Genomic DNA, 14342 nt, shown 5'->3' with positions numbered 1-14342 from the left:
AGGTTTATTATTTGGTAATCCACACTATCGAGATGTTTTAAGAGCTTCCACTGATGGACATTTAAATTGATCTGATTTTAAAGAGCATGGCCCATTCTTAGAAGGAAATAAATCCAATTTTCAGGAGAAATGAAAAATGTAACCATTAGAGGAGTAATTTGAAAACGTCAAATTTGTAACAGGGAGGTACTTAAAATACCTAAGTGTGACCAAGGAAGATTGTGGGGATGAATTCCCTGAGATATTAAAAATAAGAAAGAACCCTGGCTACCTCCAAAGAATTCAAAGAATTTGTGTGGCTATTTCTCCAGGAGACTAGGCAAGATGTCTTCTAAAGGCCCTTCTTGCCTCAGAAATCTTCGGTTTAATAACATCTGGGCCTACATAAATGTTTGAGTCTGGTTGAATCCAACAAGCAGGGGCTCAGGGGCCTAGTAAACTAGCTCTCTGAATTAAATAGAGTCCATTGCACCAGAATAAGAGAGAGAAAAGAAAGAGAAATGTAGAGGATGGGAAAGTAGTGACACTAGAAAATATCTATCTGTAGCCATTGTAACATTTGAGTTAGATAATTTGGATGCTCTTGGCTTATATAAGGATAAAGAGAAGCCATATTCGGTCTCAACTTGAATCCGAATATGGATGCTCTGGTCATAAGAGAGGCTGGTCAGTCACACAGCAAGAATACAGTTGCTTGTATTGTAGTTTGACCAAAACTCTTAAGAATTGAATCAGATACATGATGGTTTATGTGACTCCAACTTATACTGATAGGAAGAATTCTCCCCCTAGCCTTGGAACTTAAAGAAACCTTTACATCTTCTCACCTCTCTAGTACTCTCAAATGCATGGATTACAATTTTCTATTTACTCATATGGAGAAAACCAAGGACTAAGAAGGAAACGAAATCTATTTGTTTTTAAACTGTGTATAACTAGCAAAAGAAATACATATTTAAGTGGGATACAAGGAAAAAATAATGAGATAACTAAATGGTAAAAATGCTTAATCCAAAAGTGTGATTCAAAAGAGCCAGGATTTCCCTTAAAGTTGGGGCTTTTCCTAACCACTCCTAACATTTAAGAAAAAGGGTTTCTTTACTCATATGCTGTACTGCTCATCTGCAGCAGCAGCAGGGCAAAAACCCTAAAGGGTCTAACAGTGGAGAAGAAAGTGCCAAGGAACAATTGCTGCAGGTTCCATGTGGGAGGTGAGCTGTTTTCCCAAGGGCTAGTTTTGATGACCCAGGCCCACAGCTGCATTAACTCAACAGCCTAAAAAGTAGCCACCTCCCCCTCTGGACACCCCACCTCCTCACTCAACTCTGGAGCTGCCATCCCCTGCTATGGGACTTCCTGCCATGCCTTCCATGTTTCCAGACCAGGTATGTTCATCAATGGGTTGTTTCCCAGCTGTGGTATTAGGTGGGGGCAAAAGCAAAGATCCTTTCACAATTCGTTCTTTGTAATTTGTGCAATTTCAACCTCCCCTTCATTCTTGGGTCACAAGTCTTAACAAGGACATTTGGAGGAGCCCCCAAAGCCTATCCCTGCCCCCTACACAAGAGAGACCTGTCATGGGGATGGGATGCCAGCTTACCACACCCAGTCTGGGTTCGCCAGTCTCCAATTGGAATGCCAAGGGCTTGGCACACAAGAGCGTAGGCCTGGATGGCTTGGCAGAGGAGCGTGCCATTGTCCCTCACACTGCACAGGTCATACACGCAGCTGTGCACAAAAGCAGTGGGGTCCACGACAGTGCCACACTCCCACAGGGGCCCATCTGTCTTGTTGAGGAAGCCGCAGTAGTCAGAGCCAAAGTAGAGGGCTTCAGTGGCAGCGTCACATTGGGTGCAGTTGTCCACGCAGCCGGAGTCGCACTTCCAGTCCGCGTGGTACACACGCCAGCTCTCTCCCAGATCCAGGACAGACATGGCCGGCCTGCCATCCGGGCGGAGGAAGTCATCCAGTGGGTTTTTATTATAGTTTCCACAGAGTCCGCAGGTGGAGTTTATATAGGAGCCTGGGATGGAAATGGAGGCGTAGTGCTGGCCATCGAAAGTCACTAAGAGCCCAAAATCTGTTTCCACGGCAGTAGACATGCCACTCTGGTAGATTTTCACTGTCCCCAAGTCTAAGGTGACGGGCAAAGAAGTCAGTAGGTCATTAACCTGCCAACAACAGTAATAGTGAAAGGCAGGTGAGCAGGCGCCCGGGCACTGGGTTCCAGCAGAGATCAGGAAAGGAAGGCAAAGCAACTCAACACTCCAGAAAGAAGCCACCTAAATGGTCCAGGCTCCAGTAGGCTTCCGTCTGATTAAGACAAAGGCCCGGGGGCAAATGGAGACAGCTGCTTGTGGGCCAGCCCAAGCACTGTGTATATGGGCTGTGGTTGCTGTGGCATACCGAGTGCCACTACAGACTCCTCTGGGGACCGTCTGGTTGTCAACCTTTCCTGGCTGGCTCTTGGCTAGCTTCAAATCTTTTCTTCAAAGACCTGTCACCTCCCTTTTCCTCTGCATTCCTCTAAATATCCATTCTTTAAGTCTCAGCTTAAGTCATGCATTTTCCAGGACCCCCTTCCTGCCTTTAGTCCTCCTGACCCCACTCTCAGCTTGAGTGTGTGCTGGGTCCACTGCTGGACACCATTTAGCTTTCAGCCTGTCCTGATGTAGTATTCTCCAAGAGTTGTACTCTGTAACTTCCTTGTATCAGAACTACGTCATGTAACCATTCAACAACACGTTTAAACACCTGCTAGGTACCAAGCACTATGTCAGGAACTGAGATGTAAAGGGTTAAAAAACCTAATTGCCCCTGCCCCTCAAGGAGCCCTCAGTCTGCTGAAGAAGAGGGACATGCATCGATACTTACAGCATACTCTTTAACTGTGAGTCAACAGAGGATACAATGGGAGAGCAGTAAATGAACGTTGAATCCAGCGTAGGGGAATCACGTAAAGTTTTTAGAAGCAGTTAAGTCTAACCTGGGTCTTTAAAGATAAACAGAAGTGGCCAAAGGAAGAGTCGAGGAAGGGCAGAGAAATCCAAGACAAGAGAGCAGAGGCAGGAGGGTGAGGAACAGCTGGGTGGGGTTGGGGGGCAGACACTGAGGTGTTACTGGACTACAGAGGGAAGAGATGGCTGAAAATGAGGCTGGAGGTAGAGGCAAGGTCCATTCATTCTACAAGTATGTATTTAGGCCTTTCTGTGTACCTAGCACTGTTCTAAGAGTTGTGGATTAGCAGCAAGTGAAATGAACAAAAATCTCTGCCTCATGGAACTTATATTTTAGCTAGGGAGACCAACAACAAGCAAAATAAATGAGTAAAACGTTTATGTCAGATGAGTGTTAATGCAGAAAAATAAAGAGCAGGAAATACTTTTTAAAAAAGTGCTAAGGCACATATGTTTATTGCGGCACTATTCACAATAGCAAAGACTTGGAACCAACCCAAATGTCCATCAATGACAGACTGGATTAAGAAAATGTGGCACATATACACCATGGAATACTATGCAGCCATAAAAAAGGATGAGTTCATGTCCTTTGTAGGGACATGGATGCAGCTGGAAACCATCATTCTCAGCAAACTATCGCAAGAACAGAAAACCAAACACTGCATGTTCTCACTCATAGGTAGCAATTGAACAATGAGAACACCTGGACACAGGAAGGGGATCATCACACACCAGGGCCTGTTGTGGGGTGAGGGGATGTGGGAGGGATAGCATTAGGAGATAGACCTAATGTAAATGACAAGTTAATGGGTGCAGCACACCAACATGGCACATGTATACATATGTAACAAACCTGCATGTTGTGCACATGTACCCTAGAACTTAAAGTATAATAAAATAAATAAATAAATAAATAAATAGTGCTAAGGAAAAGGGTTTCTAATTTTAAATAGGGTGGTCAGGTAAGACCTCCTTGGGAAGGAGACGTCTGAGATAAGGAAGCAAGCCATGTGGTTATCTGGGGTGAGACTGGCTCTTGAGGAGGGGACAGCAGCCCTAGGTTGGGAGCATACCTGGGCGCTCCCAGGATTACAAGGCGTGTGGGGGACAGTGTGGCTGGAGAGAGACAGCAGGAGAGGGCAGCAACAGATGACGTCAGAGTGAGAAGAGCAGCCAGAACAAGCAGGGCCTGTCGGCCATTGTAAAGACTTTGGCTTTGGCTCTGAGCAAGACGGACAGCCCAGGGAGTATTTAAAGCAAAGGGTCGGCATGATCTGACTTCTGCTTTAAAAGAATCGCTCTGGCTTCTGTGCTGAGAACAGATCTTGGAGGGCCTTTTAAGCCAACGTTAAAAACAAAACAAAAGTTGGATTTCTATTCTGTAGGGAGAGCCCGTGAAGGCTCTTAAGCAAGGGAATGACATCATCAGATTTGTGTTTTAGAAAGCCCCTTCTGGCTAGCATGAAGAACTTACTGAAGGAAGTTGAGATTAGACACAGAGAAGCCAGACAGGCAACTGCTGCAGGAGTCCAGGGAGGTGATGAGGATGAGAGCCTAAACTGGCTGCAGACATGAGAGGGAGGGATGAGCTTATAGAACACACACAGCTGGATGTGGTGGATTTGCAATGGGGCATGAGAAAGGAGGGAAGAATCAAGAGTGAGCCCCAGGCATCCAGTACGGGTGAGTAAGTGGCTTGATAAGCTTCAAACAGAGAGTTAATTTTCTTTTTCACACTCACCATGCCTAGCACCTACAGACACTCATGCTCATGGGCTGGGATAGAATAACTTGTCTTAGAACAGCCCTCAGTGGGCTTGACTCTAAGTGCACATAAACTTTCCAGGGTGTCCTGGACCCACACTGATTTCTGGCACATCAGATAAACAAGGGTCTTACCTGTCATCATTGTTGCTACTTTCTGAGTTGTCTGGGAGATGAGATGATGGTCTCAGCATCCCTTCCAACATTTACCGTGGCAGATGCCACATGCATCTCTCTGTCTCTATGGATTAGTAGTTGGTCCTCACCAAAATCACCCTTAATGGTCCATTCACTACAATGTAGGCTTTTGCTAGAATGTACTTCAAAACTCTTCCAGCCTCTACCAATTACCGAAAGATGCTAGCACTTTTTTTTTTTTTTTTTTTTTTTTGAGACAGGGCCTTGCTCTGTCTCCCAGGCTGGAGTGCAGTGGCACAAACATGGCTCACTGCAGCTTCAACTTCCCTGGCTCCAGTGATTCTCCCACCTCAGCCTCCTGAGTAGCTGGGACTACAGGTGCACACCACAACACCTGGCTATTTTGGCTATATATATATATATATATATATATATATATTTTTTTTTTTTTTTTTGGAGAGACAGGCTTTTGCCATACTGGCCAGGCTGGTCTTGAACTCCTGAGCTCAAGCAATCTGCCCTCCTTGGCCTCCCAAAGTGGTGGGATTATAGGTGTGAGCCACTGTGCCCAGACTGCTACCACATTTTTAGGTATTTATTACAGCAGCACCCTACTCCTGGTACCAATCTTCTGTTTTAATATGTTTGGGTTGCTAGAACAAAATACCACAAACTGGGTAGCTTATAAACAACTGAAATTTATTTCTCACAGTTCTGGAGGCTGGGAAGTCTAAGGTCAGGGGGCTAGCAGATTCATTGTCTGGCGAGAGCCCAATTTCTGGTTCATAAATGGCACCTTCCAGCTGTGTTCGCATGTGGTGAAAGAAGAAATGAGCTCCCTCTGGCCTCCTAAGAGCACTAATCCCATTCATAAGGGCTCCACCCTCATGACCTAATCACCTCCTCAAGGTCCCACCTCCTTATACCATCGCCTTAGGAGTTAGAATTTCAACATATGAATTTTGAGGGGAACACAAATATTTAGATCATAGCAACGGGGGAAGGGAATAAGAAAATAAGCTTGAGAAATAAACCATCCTGCAGAGAACTAGAAGTAGAAAGAAAAACCAAGGACTTGATTTATTTATTCCTATCTCCTAGGTAGAGGGTTAGCCAAATCTTACTAGCTGACCTTGCCTACAATATGGTTTTTCCTACCATAAGAGAAAAGGGAGAGAAGATCCATATTACAGGGAAGGTCAGCTAGTAAGAGCGCTGAACACTTATCCATCGTTCTGTGCTGGTAAGTGGAAGGCGAAATCTTCCCCAATGTTGGTATAATTATGAATGTCAAATACGTCAACTGCTGAGTGGGCTCCTCTGCTCTTACTTAAGCTCCTGCTAGCAAGGGGCACAGTCTTACTGTGTCCCAAAGCAGAAGCCATGGGGTAGGCTGGCTCTGGATATTTCTACAGTCCCCCCACCATCACAACCCCAGGACCCCAGTTTCCCTGCCTCTGTTCTTGTCACACTCAGGCTAACCTGACACCTGGGTGACTGTGGGTGTCAGTAACGTTCCAGTTCATACCTTTTTTTTTCTGGCATAAGTTTTCATTTATTGCACCCCCTTTCACTCTCACTATAGAGTCATTGTCCTTGTGTCCCACAGTGCTTAGAGCAGGAGATCCCAGAGAACTCTTGTCCCCAAGTGTAATTCCTTGCTTCATTCCTCTGACCCTGTCCTCAACCTGTGGTTAGCAGACAGCTGATAAGCCTCGCCTGTTTGCTTGCTTTTCTTCTGGCTGCATTCTGGCCATTTCCCTCTTCCACAGTACCTCTCCCAGGATGTAGGTGGGGGCAGGGGGAGGAGAGAGAAGTGGAGTCACAGAGGCATAGGTCTTGGAACTGAAAGAAAGTTCCATGGGAATAGTCATAGGGAGCCGGCATGCACCGAGCATGTACTGTGTGCCAGACTTTGTACTGGACATTGCCCTGTGGCTATTCTATTTAATTCTCATAACAGTCTTAGGAGGTCCTTATCATTTTCTCCTTTTACAGATGAGGAAATTGAGGATCGGGGCTGGTGTGACTTGCAAGTGACAGAGCCTGAGTCCTTCTAGTCGAGCTCCAAAGCCAGGTTTTCTCCACTTCTCCCTGCTGCCTGTATACCAGTGCTGAGGACAGGCTGCCAGGGCCAGCGACAGCCCAGGAGCCCTACCTCCTAGAGGGCCCCGTCTCACAGACAAAGAAAACGGAGCTCAAACAGGCCACTCAGCTGGCGGTGGTGGCGTAGGGATTTGAACAGGTCCAGCCCCAGAGCCCAAGCTGCTCATCGCCGTGGGCTGCTTGGCCTTGGCTCCCTTTTCACTGGAGCCAAGTGAACACCTAAACTACTGGTGTTCATGTGGGGAAGAAAGATGAGAACTGATATTAGCTAGAAGGAGATGCTTCTTCTAGATGGATTTTTACTTATGCTGGCTTTCTTTGGTCCCACTGGCATATCTAATCCTAAACTGTTTATTTTGTTATTTGAGAACAGTTCAATGGGGGAAAATCCATGTACAGAACTCAGCTCCTAATCCCAGCGTATGAAGACAGCGCTGGAGGAGGGAGGTCTGTGTTTTGGAAGAACAGATCTTAGTGGCCATTTCTAACCTGGCACAGCGTGGCTGAAGAAGTCAGCTGCCTCCCGGCATCTCAGGCTCCTTCCTGCTTCCCAGCCCTCTCCTTGCCTGTCCTCATATCACCCTGGGTCAGGGCTCTGCCATCCACCAAACCACTCTCCCCAGCAGGGCAGGTGTATTCAGAGACGCTTGGAAACCATTTGGCAAAAGGAAAAGGAAGCCATTGTTAGCTTGCAGTTGGAGTCATATAACCTTTTCTTTCTGAAACATTTACATTCACATCCACATCTCCCTGTCGCTACAGAAAATTGAGGAATCCGTGCCCTATGCTTGGACGATGGAACAGAGCCACACAAAATTAGCAGAGCTGCTGGGCCTGAAAGAAATGACGGTGTCCCTTTCCTTCTAAAACAAAAAAAATCTGACGAGAATGAAAAAGAATTTTAATCAAAATACAAAATAGGAATAAAGCATGAAGCTTTATTTTTCAACTACTGATATCATACACATCATCCCCAAATACAGGAAAGTAGAGGGAAGCTAGTGAAAAATTTTTCTAGCTTGAAATGCCAGCATCTATCTACAAGGATAAGTATAGTGCTCAACAGCACAATATAAATTTAAAAGGGAAAATCTCCAAACTTCTGTATCTGAACTCTTAGCCTTGATTTGATATACAGAGTTGTCCCTAGAGAGACTAACCAAATAGCAAGCACACTGGCGTTTCAACCACAGTAATAGCTCACTTTCCTCATTATGAGACTGATAAACTGCCCAGACCTGGGAAAGGCAGAGCCAGAAAGTGGCATTAGTTCCCTGGCCCTGCCTTTTGTTGGACATGCTACATCAATTAAAACTACAACACATTTTTCAAAAAATGAAAGAAATCCCTGCATTGGCATCAGTTCTGGTTTGTAATCTCTGTAATGACCTACATGCATGGGGATTAAGGATTGCACGGGGTTGCAGCAATCAACCCCTTGTGGTCTTGGTTATTACAGCTTGAATAAATACACGGTTGCAACAAGGTCTTGATTAACATTATGAAAATTGGGGCCTGCACAAATTGAGTAATTGCTAGTAGCTTTTTGCTTTCTCTCTTTTGTTGATGTCCCTGCTTGAAATCCAGGTGGACAGTGACAGGAATCATTTGCATATGCTAAACTGGCCAGCAGAGACCCATGTTCTTCTGTTATTCTAGGTGGGAGTTGGGGACTCTATTCAAGGGGTGTCTGGGCAGAGCTTTCATGGGACTTTCCCAGCCAAGCCTCACTAAGGAAGTCACCAAAGCCAATCCAGGTGCCTGCACAGGTGGTGTCTCTGGAGACATCAATCGATTTGGAGGTTTCTCTGAAAATGAAGCAGCAGCTCTTGAGCAAACAGAATTGGGGCTGAGATGGGGTAAGGATTGTTAATCAAAGGCTGTAGTGAATTGGGGGTTTGTATTGCGTTTGCACCATCCACAGGGCATGGCTATGTGGCTACAATTATTGCAAGCCAGGACCATGAGAAACTCCAGTTTTTCTGAGCTGTGCGTGTGTGTGTGTGTGTGTGTGTGTGTGTGTGTCTACCAGTGTTTATGAGGGAACTAGGAATATAAATGTACTCTAAGTTTAAAAGCAGATAGACATGTTGAGGAGAGAGCTTAGGATAGCTCTTGTACACATAAAATTTGGCCCAGTGAAGTATTTTACAAGCTATTTGCAAGGCAGGGAGAGCTGTGCATCTCTTTGGCACTGTAGAGAGACAAACAGCAGAACCAGTCTTCCCTAGGCTGAAGAATCTCCAGCTTCTCCATTTCCCCGTAAAGGACAGAGAGGGTCTCACCTTGACTTTTCCATAGCTTCCTTTGGGGATGAGAATCTTGTAGCCATTCACCTCCACTGAGAGCTCCTTCACCCAGGAGACGGCTGAACCCCCGCGGTGTTCATTCTTGGCCTCTACACTGAAGAAAGGGAGGCTGGAAGTCTGCAAACACTGTCGGGCCAGCAAGTAGGCACAGGAGCCTTGGAAGTGGAAGAGGAAGCCGTCAAAAGTGTGGTAGTGTGGCTCCCCAAACACCACGCACGTGCTGGTTTCCACAGTGCTGCAGTAGAAGAATTTGCCTTTGGGTTCGCACACCTCGTAGGGGCTACAAGAAGCCTCCTGGCAGTAGATCTCATTGTTGAAATCCAGACAGCGGCACTTGATGGTGCAGTTCAAGTCTTCCCAAAACACCTCCCCTCGCCGAAGGAACTGTCCTGGGGAATAATAACATTAGAGCCAACATTTACTGAGCATTTACCCTGTGTGTCAGGCATTGGGCTAAATGCTTTACTTCCATCATACCATTTAATCCACGTAAGAACCTGTTAGGGAGGTATGGTCGCCCTCATATGACAAATGAGGAAACTGAGGCTTAAGAGAAGTTGAGTAATTCATCCAGGATCACTCAGCAACTCCGTGGGAAAGCCAGGATTCCAAGTGGAGTCTGTCTGAATCCAGTCTAAGCTCTTGGTATTATTATCTCCATGGCTGGTGAGCAAACTCACATTCAAGGAAAACAACATTATCATTAATCCATGGAAAAGGGTATGACACTTGGAAGTCATTTCCTGCCTTTTCTTCCGAAGGAAGAGCCAGTTTACCCAGGTTACTCAGCAACACTCATTGTTTGTTTGCTAATTTGTTCATTCATTTAACAGACATTTGTTGGGGGCCCAGTATGTGCCGGAAAAGGTCAATAGCACTAATCAGGAGTCAGATGTATGAGTATAAATCCCAAGCTCCCTGGGAAGATTCTGGAAAGCGCTGACCACTTTCTTGGCACGTTTAAAGGCTCATGAATCCTGCAGATGCTGCTTAGGCAGGATTTACACCTACACAAATTGTCTTCTTTCCCACTCTAGGGCCCTGTCCAAGTCCAGGATTCCTCTCTGTCTATGCACTGGACAGACCTTCTTGACAAATTCTAGGTCAGGAAGAGAATGAGGAAAGGGGAGGGGAATGGTTTGAAGGGATGTGATAATTTTAAAAACACTTTTGTCTTTGGTAGAAGTGTAGTCTTTAAAATCATTTCCATAAATAAATGACCTCCCCACCAAAAAACTTTGAAATTTTCCGGTTGCTAACATCAACCTTTAATTGAAATAGAAACATTTCTGGGCTGGGGGCTGTGATCTAGTCCTTGCTGGGGGGTTGGGGTCAAGAGAACTGAGCAGCAGTCACAAATCTGCAATCAATTTCCAAGACTACTCACTCAACTTCCACCTGTCTGTTTTTCTAACCTGTAAAATGCGGATACTGCTATTTCTCATCCTTGTCTCACAGGGAACAGTGATGCTATAAAAAAGTTGACACAGGTTGATAGAAGTAGAAGCACTTGTAAAATAAGAATGTCTGAAAAGGCAAGTATCAAAGACACAGCATTAAGAAATGTAAATAACATCTCAAGTTTTTATAAAACTGACTATGGAGTGAATAGCACAAGGCTGCAAGGTTAACCCAAGTCGGGGGTGCGGGTGCATCGGTAACAGTCTTGGCTCTATCTGCCCAACAGGAACAATGACACTTCAACAGGCAATTCTATTTTATACCTGTTGAGAATAGAGTTGAAAAATGAGAGAATAGATTTAGTCACATTCCCAATAGGTCATGTGCATCAGCCCTGAAAACAGGTCCTCAATCCTCAGCACTCCTTGGCACGAGTTTAGGGCTGTATGTATTGTGACAGCCTCCACTCAGCATCATTTCCAGGCCCTGCTTTTTCAGGCTTTCAATAAATGAGAGGAAAATGCCTTTGAATAGAGGGGGTTTGGACCAAAAGGTAGACTCTTTGAGATAATTTTGTTTGTGGAATGATGATATAATAAACCAGCTCTATGGAACACTTCCCCTGTATACCCCAGGCCAAATCCCAATCTCATTAGATTGATAGATGCCCAGAGGCACATAAAAATGCATAGCAGTCTATATAAGGATATTGAATTCGTCCTGGATATGAAACCCAAACTTATAACTCAGGAGGAAAAGAATGAAGTCAAAGTGGAGACTGTGTACACAGCTGGCATCTGACCAATTCCACAGCTCTGCAAGCCGATGTTTTCTATTATCACAGCATTTCATTCCCAGGACTCAGGTAAGAGGCTGTCACTGGGCACTCATGTTGTATGGCCATAGTCAGTCATCTGTGATGCCTGGACAAGCGGAAGAGGTATTTGGGTAAGAGTCTGCAACTTCTCAGGCCCCTGGTCCAGGCTGTACAAGGGAGGGAGAGAATGTGGTATTGAGTTGCTATCTCTCACAGACCTTAAGTGATGCTGTATTTATATTCTGTAGGGGAGGAGGGTACAATCTCAAATCCTAATGAGCTCTGGAACTAGATTATTTCCTATCCAGTTAATACCAGCTTAGCTGCAAAACATTTATTTGTTATTTTGAACATGGGGGATTTTACAGAGTCCACAGAGGCAAGAGCCCAGGCAGGCCATCTTCACACATGACCTACCTTAGAGCAGAGGCACTAATCACAGCACAGGGAATGGGGCAGAAGGCACAGGTGTGTCAGACCATGTGAATGTGGCTTTTCTGTATATTAAACACATTGAGCCCAGGTGCAGTGACTCACACCTTTAATCCCAGTGCTTTGGAAGGCTGAGATGGGATGATGGCTTGAGGCCAGGAGTTCAAGACCAGCCTGGGCAACATGCTGAGACCCTGTCTCTACAAAAAATAAAAAATTAGCTAAGCATGGTGGTGGTTCCTGCAGTCGCAGCTACTCAGGAGGCTGAGGTGGGAGGATCACTTGAGCCCAGGAGTTTGGAGTTCAAAGTTACAGTGAGCTATGATCATGACACTGTTCTCTAGCCAGCCTGGGTGACAGAGAGAGACGCTGTCTCCTAAACAAACAATAACAACAACAACAACAACAACAACAAATTGAAGCTGAGCCAAGAAAGAACCCCGAGACCTCCCAGGGCTGCCAAGACAAGCAGCAGTCCAAGCTTCTATCTGAGGGGGTAAGGGCACCTCCTCATTCCTATCCAAAACTTCTTTAGAGGTCTGGAAACACTTTTCCCATGGTCTTCCTCTTTGTTTCCACAGTACCCTACACACGTGTCTATCATAATATGTCTTATGCTGTGTCATCATTGTTCCCATGGCTATGTCTCCTCTACCATAGTAATGTCATGGGCAGCTAGAGCAGCTTTATCTCCAGCACCTCACAGAGTGGCTGGCATTTCAATGGCGCTCTTAAAATGTTTTTCAGAAAGATGCAATGGCTTGCTGAATGGCTGGATGACTTGATGGATGGGTTGGTGGATGGGTAAGTAGGTGGATGGGTGGGTAGGTGGATGGATGGGTGGGTGAATGGGTGGATGAATGGATGGATGGGTGAATGGGTGGGTGGGTAGATGGATGGATGGGTGGGTGGATGGGTGGGTGGATAGGTGGATGAATGGGTGGGTGGGTAGGTGGATAGATGGGTGGGTGGGTAGGTGGATGGATGGGTGGGTGGATGGGTGGGTGGATAGGTGGATGGATGGGTGGGTGAATGGGTGGGTGGGTAGATGGATAGATGGGTGGGTGGGTAGGTGGATGGATGGGTGGGTGAATGGGTGGGTGGGTAGGTGGATGGATGGGTGGGTGAATGGGTGGATGGATAAATGGATGGGTGGGTGAATGGGTGAGTGGTAGGTGGATAGATGGGTGGGTGGGTAGGTGGATGGATAAATGGATGGGTGGGTGAATGGATGAGTGGGTGAATGAGTGGGTGGGTGGGTAGGTGGATGGATGAGTGAGTGAATGGGTGGGTGGGTAGGTGGATGGATGGGTGGGTGAATGTGTGGATGGATGAATGGATGGATGGGTAGGTGAATGAGTGGGTGAATGGGTGGATGGGTGGGTGAATGGGTGGGTGGGTAGGTAGATGGATGGGTGGGTGGGTAGGTGGATGGATGGGTGGGTGAATGGGTGGATGGGTAGGTGAATGGGTGGGTGGGTGGGTAGGTGGATGGACGGGTGGGTGAATGGGTGGGTGGGTAGGTGGATGGATGGGTGAGTGAATGGCTGGATGGATGAATGGATGGATGGGTAGGTGGATGAGTGGGTGAATGGGTGTATGGATAAATGGATGGGAGGGTGAATGGGTGGGTGGGTAGGTGGATGGATGGGTGGGTGAATGGGTGGATGGATGAATGGGTGGGTGGGTGGGTAGGTGGATGAGTGGGTGAATGGGTGGGTGAATGGGTGGGTGGGTAGATGGATGGATGGGTGGGTGGATGAGTGGGTGGGTAGATGGATGGATGGGTGGGTGGATGGACTAATGAACAGAGGCATTATTTCCTGCTTCTAATTTCTATAGCTTCTACTCCTGGAAGTAGAAATATCAAAAATTCTGTTTTTTAAATATTTTTGGACACATAAAAGCAGGAATTCATAAACCAGGATGTTTCTCTGAAAGTGCAAGGCGAGTTTGCACATCTAAAGGGGTTCGATCGTTCAGAAAAGGCTCCAAACTTTGGGTACCCAATGTGAAGGACATCCATCCAGGTTCAACTACAGCTTGTTCACAGAGACCTAAAGTCAGCTTTGATTCTCCTCAAATTCCTGCACGTTTTGCTGATGCTGGGAAGATTTTAGGAGAAGTTACCGTAAAGACTTACACTACTTTTTGTTTCTTTTTTTTCTAATCATTCTAGGAAGTGCTGATTTACCCTCATAGGAACTTGGCAATACTCCAACTGCACCCACTCCTGTGTATCTACAAAGTGCAGATGGCAGAGTGAGAATAAGGATGAGAAGAAAAACGTAAAGGGCAGAGGGAGGAAATGGCAACAGCAACAACGAAAATAATGTTAAACAGGAGGGTTCCCTTCTGTCCCTCTGGCTGAGAAATCACTCAAGATCCTGGTCCATTTCGGAGCTGTTCAGAACT

General features: G+C 46.0%; 1 protein-coding gene across 7 annotated transcripts in view; it reads right to left on the bottom strand.

Annotated features, from left to right (window-relative positions):
• The window catches only part of LOC126936555 (tubulin-specific chaperone cofactor E-like protein), a 168303-nt gene that overhangs the window by 64497 nt on the left and 89464 nt on the right, over positions 1-14342 (bottom strand). For all 7 annotated transcript variants that reach the window (XM_050759295.1, XM_050759284.1, XM_050759289.1 and 4 more), the window contains 2 exons: positions 9254-9666; positions 1601-2171 (listed from right to left, as the gene is read on the bottom strand). In XM_050759295.1, the coding sequence (XP_050615252.1) occupies positions 1601-2171; positions 9254-9666 (984 nt within the window). The remainder of the gene's footprint in view (positions 1-1600; positions 2172-9253; positions 9667-14342) is intronic.

This window comes from Macaca thibetana, chromosome 14 (assembly GCF_024542745.1).
Source record: "Macaca thibetana thibetana isolate TM-01 chromosome 14, ASM2454274v1, whole genome shotgun sequence".
NCBI classification, from domain to species: Eukaryota; Metazoa; Chordata; class Mammalia; order Primates; family Cercopithecidae; genus Macaca; species Macaca thibetana.
This window is presented reverse-complemented; position numbering and strand designations above follow the sequence as displayed.